We start from the raw sequence: 11227 nt of genomic DNA, 5'->3' as shown, positions 1-11227 counted from the left end.
TGATTAAAGGATTTATTTTAATTCTAATTAATTGCAGTATCAGATAACTCAATCATCTAGCCCTTGAAGCTTTCCAATCCACATACACTGTATTTTCTCTTCCCAAGTGGGGAGTATTTTTAGTGTTTTTGTTTCATTTTGATCAAGGTGGTAACACCCAGACTCACGTCCATCTAGTCAGTGATGCCATCCAACCATCTCATCCTCTGTTGTCCCCTTCTCCTCCTGCCCCCAAATCCTCCCAGCATCAGAGTCTTTTCCAATGAGTCAACTCTTCGCATGAGGTGGCCAAAGTACTGGAGTTTCAGCTTCAGCATCATTCCTTCCAAAGAAATCCCAGGGCTGATCTCCTTCAGATGGACTGGTTGGATCTCCTTGCAGTCCAAGGGACTCTCAAGAGTCTTCTCCAACACCACAGTTCAAAAGCATCAATTCTTCGGCGCTCTGCCTTCTTCACAGTCCAACTCTCACATCCATACATGACCACAGGAAAAACCATAGCCTTGACTAGACGAACCTTTGTGGGCAAAGTAATGTCTCTGCTTTTCAATATGTTATCTAGGTTGGTCATAACTTTCCTTCCAAGGAGTAAGTGTCTTTTAATTTCATGGCTGCAGTCACCATCTGCAGTGATTTTGGAGCCCCCCAAAATAAAGTCTGACACTGTTTCCACTGTTTCCTCATCTATTTCCCATGAAGTGATGGGACCAGATGCCATGATCTTCGTTTTCTGAATGTTGAGCTTTAAGCCAACTTTTTCACTCTTCTCTTTCACTTTCATCAAGAGGCTTTTTAGTTCCTCTTCACTTTCTGCCATAAGGGTGGTGTCATCTGCATATCTGAGGTTATTGATATTTCTCCCTGCAATCTTGATTCCAGCTTGTGTTTCTTCCAGTCCAGCGTTTCTCATGATGTACTCTGCATATAAGTTAATTCCCGAACAATCTCAGTTAACATCACTTCTTTGTTGTGAATGCTTCGATCATAACTGACGCCCAGTAAAAAGATACGTTCTCTTTTAGACACATAAACGTTAACTGAAATGGATCCATCCCTATTCATCGCTAATTGCACTAATAAAATTTAGCCTTTTCCTCCACGCGGTCCCAGTCTAGGGATGTTTGCCCACAGTCAGAAAGGCTGGGGTGGGATGGGGCCCCAAAACACGGCTGCTGCTCCTGAGTCGTCCCCACCCGCGCCGGCCCCTGAACCCCGCCCCCGAAAGGTGGAAGAACGATTAGGTAGGCGGATGCAGCAGGAATCCCACGTCCACCGGAAAGATGAAGGGACTGGCTGCAGACAGACGTGCTGCTTGCACCAAGGCCCAGCCTTCGCTTTGCAGCTGCCCCCGCTGCGGGGCCACGCCCAGCGCCTAGCGACGCTCTCCATAGCAACCAAGACTGGGCACAAGCCCCGCCCCGCCCCGCCCCGCCCCGCCCCGCCCTTCCGCGTGGAGACTAGCGTGTTGCGTCATTGCAGCGCGCCGGAAGTGAGTCCTACAGTCGCCAGGGACTCCGGAAGTTGCTGCTTGCTCTGGACTCTGTCGGCTTGCGATGGGTTGCGACGGAGGAACAATCCCTAAGAGGCATGAACTGGTGAAGGGGCCGAAGAAGGTTGAGAAGGTGAGCTACATGGGCCCAGTGGGGCCTGGGGGGGGTGCGGCCTGCGAACGCTCCCAGGAAACGAAGGGAGGTGGGAGGAGGAGCTAACGGGTTTCCACATACAACCGTGCTTATTTATTCCCTTTCAGAGAACTCAAAATTAACCACAGTGTTAATAAGGGACGTTCATTGACTGCGGGCTGTTACCATTCATCCGACAGTATGCATGATATAGGGTGTCTCATGTAATTTTCAAAGCAGCCTTACGGGTATATACTTTCAGAAGCCTCACTTTTGAGACTTGAAAATTGAGGCTCAGGAGGAGAAAGTTGCAAAGCTAGTAAGTGGCAGAACCAGGATTTGAAGTTTGTCTGCTGCTAGTAACAATGATACAAATAGTTGCTGTTTATTGAGTTCTGTACACACTAACTTCGTTTTCTCAGGAGGTCAGGGCCTCCACTTAAAAAGTAACCACCGTGTACACTGCGTTCAAGTTGATTACTGTTGGTCTTAGAAGGTGGTTGGGCTTCTCAGTTGGTAAAGAATCCGCCTGCAATGCAGGAGACCGCGGTTCGATTCTTGGGTCGGGAAGATCCGCTGGAGAATAAATAGGCTGCTGCTGCTGCTGCGAAGTCGCTTCAGTCGTGTCCAACTCTCTGTGACCCCATAGACGGCAGCCCACCAGGCTCCCCCGTCCATGGGATTCTCCAGGCAAGAACACTGGAGTGGGTAAGAAATAGGCTACCCACTCCGTATTCTTGGGCTTCCCTTGTGGCTCAGCTGGTAAAGAATCCGCCTTCAATACAGGAGACCTGGGTTTAATCCCTGGGTTGAATATCTCCTGGAGAAGGGAATGGCTACTGAACATTTCCCAGTGTTCTGACCTGGAGAATTCCATGGACTATATAGTCCATGGGGTTGCAAAGAGTGGGACAGGACTGAGCGACTTTAACTTTCAGAGGGTGGTAAGCTCCTGGGGGCTGAGGCCACACCTTTTCCCCCTCCTCAACTAGCACTATAAATACCGTAGATAAATGGGTGATTGAATAATCCATAATTCTCACCAATGATTGAGCAAATTACGTATAATAATTTACCTGCTTTTGTTGTTGTTCAGTCACTAAGTCGTAGGCTACTAACAGGGAAATTGAGTCAGTAACATGAGCAAGATCACACAACTGTTAGGTAATGAAGCCAGGATTCCCATCCAGTTATTCAGGATTTCAGAGTTAGCACCAGTGATTACTTTTTAATAATAGAAGTTGTTTAAAGTACCTAATATTAATACAAGTGACTGCCACACTGGGTGGTCCATATGAGTCTCCAGTCAGTAGCCAGAGAAGTCTTTTTTTAAAGTAAATTCCATGTATCACTACTGTATTTAAACCCCTCCAGTCATTCCCATTATATTCAGAAAAAAAGTCCCACAAGACCCTGTGTGATCAGACAGGATGTGATCTGTTTACCTCATCTTCTGCCCTTCTCCAGTTCTTTTATTCTGTTCCAGCTCATAGGCCTTGTTCCTCAACCTGGAGTATAATTTCCTCAACCTGATATGTTCTTCACTGAGACAATCATATCATTTGGTGTTTTTTTTTAATACATCAGTTAATTCTTTACTGAAATGTCATCTCAGCCCACTGTAGCCAAAATACATCTCTCTTCTGATTACTCTATCCTCTTCTGCTGCTTTACTTTATCATGCTTATCACTATATTTATTTATTCTTTGTCTATTTCTTATGTGAACAGGGGCCATGTATGTGTCACTTTTGTGACCCCTGTGATGTGTCTGCCACACAGTCAACTCCCAACAAATGTATATGGAATTTGAGAGTGAGTGAACACCCAAGGTGATGGTGTGTGCTCTTCTGATCACAGCTACGTGTGCAGAGATTAATGCTGGGTAGCTACCACTTGTGTGAGCAAGCTTTTACCCAAATAGTATTTAGCTCGGTTTTGTTACCTTGAGCCCAGAACTGAAGAGGAGTAGCTTATTGACAGGCTTGGCTAAGAATAGATGTCAGAAGGGGAAAGAAAAGAAGAAAGGGTGATCTGAAACAACTAGAGTACCCAGGCAAGGTGGATTTTTATTATCCTTATTCACTCAACAGATACATATTAAGTGCTTACGATATACACCATTCTAGGCCCTGGAGTTATAGCAGTGAACAGAGTCCAGCCCTTGTAGAGCTTGCGTTTCAGATAGGTATATAATAACATTTGTCGATCACATATAGTATGTTTGATTTGGCCCAAGACATTCCTCAGGTTTAAGACCTTGTGTGGACCAAATTTTAAATTGGAAAGAAGTAATTCCTTCCCTGTCCCCAACTCTCCCAGGTGGTTTTTTTGAAGCAGTGAAGGACTGTGGTGTGAAGCAGGTGGGAGATCTAGAAGGTAGATCCTAAACTTACCTAATGTAGCTTTTTAAATCTACAAAAAGTATAGTACGTCAGCTTCACTGGTGACAAGTCTCTCTCGGGGCTCTTCTACAGTGTGGCTGATGATAAGAGCTATTTAAGATGCCAAAATGGGGCTGTTGGATCTTGGGACCAAATAGGACAACATCTGCAGTAGTGTGGTGGGATTTTTGTTGTTTGTGTGTTTGGTTTTGTTTTAAACTATAGAGGGGAAGGACACATTTATCTGTATTAACAGATACTAACTACTATTAATAACCTCAGATATGCAGATGACACCACCCTTATGGCAGAAAGTGAAGAGGAACTAAAAAGCCTCTTGATGAAAGTGAAAGAGGAGAGTGAAAAAGTTGGCTTAAAGCTCAACATTCAGAAAACGAATATCATGGCATCCAGTCCCATCACTTCATGGGAAATAGATGAGGAAACAGTGGAAACAGTGTCAGACTTTATTTTTTGGGGCTCCAAAATCACTGCAGATGGTGACTGCAGCCATGAAATTAAAAGATGCTTACTCCTTGGAAGAAAAGTTATGACAAACCTAGATAACATATTGAAAAGCAGAGACATTACTTTGCCAACAAAGGTTCGTCTAGTCAAGGCTATGGTTTTTCCAGTATTCATATATGGATGCGAGAGTTGGACTGTGAAGAAGGCTGAGCACCGAAGAATTGATGCTTTTGAACTGTGGTGTTGGAGAAGACTCTTGAGAGTCCCTTGGACTGCAAGGAGATCCAACCAGTCCATTCTGAAGGAGATCAGCCCTGGGATTTCTTTGGAAGGAATGACGTTGAAGCTGAAATTCCAGTACTTTGGCCACTTCATGCAAAGAGTTGACTCATTGGAAAAGACTCTGATGCTGGGAGGATTTGGAGTCAGGAGGAGAAGGGGACGACAGAGGATGAGATGGTTGGATGGCATCACCGACTCGATGGATATGAGTTTGAGTGAACTCCGGGAGATGGTGATGGATAGGGAGGCCTGGCGTGCTGTGATTCATGGGGTCGCAGAGTCAGACACGACTGAACGACTGAACTGAACTACTATACATAAAATCAGGATGAGATGGTTGGATGGCATCAGTCCGTGGGGTCACAAAGAGTTGGATGTGACTGAGCAACTGAACAACAAATACATAAAATAGATAAGCAACAAGGATTTACTGTATAGCACAAAGAATTAAATCTAATATCTTGTAACAGCCTGTAATTGAACATAATCTGCAAAAACCTCAAATAACTACACTATATACCTGAAACTAACACAATATTGTAAATAAACTGTACGTTAATAAAAATAATATAAAAGTTATACAAAATAATAGAAATGTAATAGAGAGTAGCGATTAAAAGCATGGTCTTTAGAGCCTGCCTGACTTTATCTTCGCTCCTCCGCTTGAGTGTGTGACCTTGACACGCAATTTAACTTCTTGGTACCTCAGTTTCCTCAACTACAAAGATAAGAATCCAAACTCATAAGTTTCTATGAGGGCTAAAATATGCTGAAGCTGAAGCTCCAACACTTTGGCCACCTGATGCAAAGAACTGACTCATTGGAAAAGACCCTGATGCTGGGAAGGATTGAAGGCAGGAGGAGAAGGGGACGACAGAGGATGAGATGGTTGGATGGCATCACCGACTCGATGGACGTGAGTTTGAGCAAGCTCCCGAGTTGATGAATAGGAAAGCCTGACGTGATGCAACCCATGGGGTTGCAAAGACTCAGACACGACTGAGCAACTGAACTGAAAAGACTAAGTCACAGAAACTGTCTAGCATAGTACCTGGCATACAGTAAACCCTTAAATAGTTCCTGCAAAAATTAAATTTGAGGGAATTTAAATTCTTTATTTTTTCTTCCTTTCTTTCCCCCAAGTGTGCCATCTTGTTAAATTATTCAGGTTTGACATTTTAGGAACAGTAGAGAGTGGGACATGGGATATTAAATAGGTGGAAATATCATTTGAGGGCTTCGGAGGGTCTCAGATCTGAATCTTTACAGTGTGGATAATGACTTGATATGCCTTGTAGTGAGTACTCTGCAAAAACATTTTTGTTACATCGGTGATTTTTGTAAGGAATTATACAGTCTTTGTGCTGAACTTTTTTTTGTTTTTGTTTTTAATGCCTGTCTTCTCAATTCTTTGCCCTTAAATTCTGCTACAACTTTGGAGCTGTTCCCACTGTTAGAAATCAACCTGTACTGCTTGTTTTTTCTGTTTGAGCTTCCTTGTTTACTATTAGGATATAAATACTAATATTTATATGTAATTGACGTAAGCAATTTAGTGACTTGATGTAAACTGTTTTTTTGTACACATCATATATAGAGAGGCCTTTATTTGACATACTATTGATTACTTGTGACTTTTTAAATCCCAGCTTCGTGTTTCAGTAATTTGATTTAAAAAACAAAAATGATCACAGTGTGGTATTACTAAATAAGCCTTTATATGTAGAATTCTGTGGAGTATGTGTCTTTCAGAGGAGAAAATTAACTGAAAGGATTTTTTTTTTCTCTTCTCAGGTCGACAAGGATGCTGAATTAGTGGCCCAGTGGAACTACTGTACTCTAAGTCAGGAAATATTAAGACGACCAATAGTTGCCTGTGAACTTGGCAGGTATAGTTCCTTCACTTAATGGAGATGAGTTTTTATTACATGGTGTTAAAAAGAATTTTAACATGTAAATTCAGTTTTTGATTCATCAGATGATGAATTATCTCAAGCAAATTTGTGAAGCCTGGGTTGTCATTCCCTGTCTCAGAGCATACTTCCGCACTTTTCTATTCAGTTTGGTTTGTTTAATCCATGGGTTGGAAACTCAGGGGCCGATAGGAGGGAGCTAAGTTACAAACCTAAACGCATGAAGGATCCATGTGGGATCAGTAGGGCATGGTGAGGACTGGGTGAACCAGAGAGTTCATGTTCCCTGGTGTTCCAGTGGTTAAGACTTGTTCTCACTGCTGAGCGCCCACGTTCAGTTCCTGGTTGGGGAACTGAGATCCCCCAGGCTGCATAGCAAAAAAATAATAAAATAAAAGGCAGCTGCTATTGAATTCCAGCTTGTTGTTACATTTCAAGAAGGTAGACTGATTCCAAAACATCTGATTTCTTTTTTCCCCCAGGGAAAGTTGAAAATGTGTACTTTAAAAAGAAAAATAATTTTATTTATTTATTTATGGCTATGTTGGATCTTTGTTGCTTAGCAGGCTTTTCTCTGGTTCCAGCGACGGGGCTACTCTCTAGTTCCAGTGCACAGGCTTCTCATCATGGTGGCTCCTCTTGTGGCACAAGGCTCTAGGGTGCTCAGACTTCAGTGATTGCGGCACAGGGCTCAGTAGTTGCAGTTCCCAGGACCCAGAGCACAGGCTCAATAGATGTGGCACTCTGGCTTAGTTGTCCCTCGGCAGGTGGGATCTTCCTGGATTGGGGATTGAACCTGTGTCTTCTGCACTGGCAGTCAGATTCTTTACCACTGAACCACCAGGGAGGCCTGAAAATGTTTTATGTTAATTTCCCAATTTAAAAAATCTTAGTTTGGGTCACATTCAGTCCTCTGACTGCCAGTCCGCATAGCCCTTGATTTAAACTGGTTTCTTTCTTTGTATGCTTTGGAAATGGTTAAGACAGGATTAAATTTACATTTTTAGGAGTGCAAGGACATTTCTGTTATCAGATGTAAATGACTTTGGACTGTACTCAGTTTAGTCTTTTTCCCTTGGATGAAGGTTGATTGTTGCCAGAATGTCTTGACTGATCTTTATTGTTGCAGACTTTACAACAAAGATGCAGTCATTGAATTTTTATTGGACAAATCTTCCGAAAAGGCTCTTGGGAAGGCAGCCTCTCACATTAAAAGCATTAAGGTAAGACAGGTGATTCTGAAGTGCTCTGGGAGTCTCAGTGGTTAAGGTTTATTGTATAGAATTCATGTATGTTTTACACTGGACTTGGAAATTGGAATTCCAGTCCCATCGAGCCATCTAATAAAGGTGTGATTTAGGACAGGTCACGTAAAGTTCAAGCCAGAAGTCCCCACACCTGTACTTACTGGATTATAAATCTCTGGTGACTTAATGTCTGTGAAAGAGCTTCAAAAATTCTCAGTGTGCTGTATAAATGTTAAGAGGCATAATTTTTGAAGTTAAAACTCAGCTACTTGAATTTTTTTATTTAGAAGACACTTTTATACAATTAGAGATTTTTATAGATAGATCACTTTTCAGTCATTGTGGTTATCTCCTGCTGATTAGATGTTGTGATTGACACATTTCTATCACAGAAGTGGAAAAACAAGTTTTTTAGTAAAGGAACTTTGTTGAGAAGACAAAATCTGGTCAGTGGGAGAAAAATCAAAAAAGTAGTGAAGAATCTGAGAACTGTAAAGCTTGTCGGACACTTCATCTCACTGTGTGTGACATGGTGAGGCCTCATGGCTTGTCAGAGGGTTGCTTAAATCAGAGCCAGAGCCCCTGACTCCCAAGCTGAGGCTTTGAGGTTTTTCCTTTTTTTCCTCTCCTCTTTCTTTTTTAAGTTTTTAGCCTACTACTACAGTAGGTGTTTTGTTTGAGTCTGGGGTGGGTAATTAAAGGATATAGGGATTTGAAATAGTTCATTTCAGACAAATTAATAATTCTGAATTGTGGCTGATGGTCATGCTGTGGAGATATCCATGTTGATTTTTGTCGTCACTTCCATGAGAAGAAAATTCATTTCTCAAAAACCCACAGTAGCAGAATGACCTTATCTCAAAAATGTGATGACCACTGAAATTAACCTATACAAGTCTATACTTACAATATATAATGTATGTGGTTGAACTTTTAATTTTAATGCAAAATATTTTTTCTAAGAATTCATAACTCTATAAAGACAGAAGGATTCAAATAAAACAATGTAAAAGTTATTATTACTGTAATTAATAGTCCACAAATACTCTGAGCAAAGAACCTAATTAGCACACACCAGCTCTCAAGCAAGAAGTTTACTGTGTAGTGGCTTTCCTTCGGACATGCTCAGCTGCTCCCTGGAGTGTTGAAATCAAATTGGTGCAGTTAATTATGAAGAAATGCTTCAGATGCTAAAGTGAGGCTGTTAAGTCACTCCTTGTAAAATTGAATTTTGAAAACCCAAATAACTGGGTCTTGGAGTATGACAATAATCCCCAGCTGATAGCCTGCCTTGGACTCATTAGATCGTGGCCTCACAGATTTACTGTCTCTTCAGCTGTTAAATTAACATGGCAGGTCAATAATATGAACAGCCTGACTGAGGCTTCATTAGCCAGGAAAGAAGGTGTTCCTTTCCAGAGAATACTAATACGAACCTTTCTTCTCTTAGTGGGATAAATTTTCATGTCCAAAGTTCCTTTGCCTTACTTAGCAAAACGCTTGTAAAATAGAAATTAATAATCTGCTAGACAGTACATTTAAAAAATGTTTTCTATCACAACTTATGGCTTAATTTCATTTCTGTGTTAATTGATGCAAAAGGAAAGTAGAAAAAGAGGTTTGGATGGGAAGAGACTATGCTATGCTATGCTAAGTCACTTCAGTCGTGTCTAACTCTGTGGGACCCCATAGACAGCAGCCCACCAGGCTCCCCCGTCCCTGGGATTCTCCAGGCAAGAACACTGGAGTGGGTTGCCATTTCCTTCTCCAGTGCAGGAAAGTGAAAAGTGAAAGTGTAGTCGCTCAGTCATGTCCGACTCTTAGCGACCCCATGGACTGCAGCCTAACAAGCTCCTCCGTCCATGGAATTTTCTAAGCAAGAGTACTGGAGTGGGGTGCCATTGCCTTCTCCGGGGAAGAGACTAGAACAATAATTAAGGCTAAGGATGATCCATTTGTCAAAGGAATTGTTGATGTTTTTTCACAGAATGTGACAGAACTGAGGCTCTCTGACAACCCCGCCTGGGAAGGCGATAAAGGAAACACTAAAGGTGACAAGCATGATGACCTCCAGCGGGCACGTTTCATCTGCCCTGTCGTGGGCTTGGAAATGAATGGCCGACACAGGTAGGTAGTCAGTGTAGACAGGTGATGTGGACTCTGGGTAAGTAATCCCAGGGCTGTTACGAACTATGCTGTAACTTCATAAACACACTGGTTTCTCTAAGGTGTCTTTTGGTTAGGGAAGTGCTGCACCTAATCTGGAGTGTTCTGGCACATCTGTACATGGCCATCTAAGAGACATATGTACATTGTATGTGGAAAACTACACCACAGGAACCGATCACCCAGCTCTGAAATGAAATAACCTAAGGCTTCATGGGTTTGTGGAGAAGGAAAACTTAAGTCCCAAGGATCTTCTACTTTTAAAGTTTATATTCTTCAGATAGTCTGAATGGAAATCGTTTAGACTTCTCTTAAAGTTTACGTTTAGTGGTGACCCTGGGAGTACGTCAAGGCTGTATATTGTCACCCTGCTTATTTAACTTATATGCAGAGTACATCATAAGAAACGCTGGGCTGGAGGAAGCACAAGCTGGAATCAAGATTGCCAGGAGAAAATATCAGTAACCTCAGGTATGCAGATGACACTACCCTTATGGCAGAAAGTGAAGAAGAACTAAAGAGTCTCTTGATGAAAGTGAAGGAGAAGAGTGAAAAAGTTGGCTTAAAGGTCAACATTCAGAAAGCTAAGATCATGGCATCTGATCCCATCACTTCATGGGAAATAGATGGGGAAACAGTGGAAACAGTGGCTGACTTTATTTTGGGGGGCTCCAAAATCACTGCAGATGGTGGTTGCAGCCATGAAATTAAATGACACTTACTCCTTGGAAGGAAAGTTTTGACGAACTTAGATAGCATATTGAAAAGCAGAGATATTACTTTGCCAACAAAGGTCCGTCTAGTCAAGGCTATGGTTTTTCCAGTGGTCATGTATGGATGTGAGAGTTCAACTGTGAAGAAAGCTGAGCGCCGAAGAATTGATGCTTTTGAATTATGGTGTTGGAGAAGACTCTGAGAGTCCCTTGGACTGCAAGGAGATCCAACCAGTCCATTCTAAAGGAGATCAGTCCTGGGTGTTCATTAGAAGGACTCATGTTGAAGCTGAAACTCCAATACTTTGGCCACCTGATGCAAAGAGCTGACTCATTTGAAAAGACCCTGATGCTGGGAAAGATTGAGAGCAGGAGGAGAAGGGGACGATAGAGGATGAGACGGTTGGATGGCATCACGGACTCTATGGACATG

At 42.3% G+C, this 11227-nt stretch overlaps 1 protein-coding gene across 2 annotated transcripts in view; it reads left to right on the top strand.

Moving 5' to 3' along the window:
- Window positions 1–1467: 1467 nt before the first annotated feature.
- RTF2 (replication termination factor 2) overlaps window positions 1468–11227 on the top strand; it is a 43297-nt gene continuing 33537 nt past the window's right edge. Inside the window, exons 1-4 of one of the 2 annotated variants that reach the window (XM_061437083.1) lie at window positions 1468–1622; window positions 6550–6644; window positions 7798–7891; window positions 9903–10042. In XM_061437083.1, coding sequence (XP_061293067.1) covers window positions 1554–1622; window positions 6550–6644; window positions 7798–7891; window positions 9903–10042 — 398 coding nt within the window. In that variant the 5' untranslated portion in view covers window positions 1468–1553. The remainder of the gene's footprint in view (window positions 1623–6549; window positions 6645–7797; window positions 7892–9902; window positions 10043–11227) is intronic. The other variant, XM_061437084.1, reaches the window with a different exon arrangement.

This window comes from Bos javanicus, chromosome 13, assembly GCF_032452875.1.
Source record: "Bos javanicus breed banteng chromosome 13, ARS-OSU_banteng_1.0, whole genome shotgun sequence".
Lineage (NCBI taxonomy): Eukaryota > Metazoa > Chordata > Mammalia > Artiodactyla > Bovidae > Bos > Bos javanicus.
Note: the sequence above shows the minus strand (reverse complement) of the source record. Positions and strands in the feature narration are given on the sequence as shown.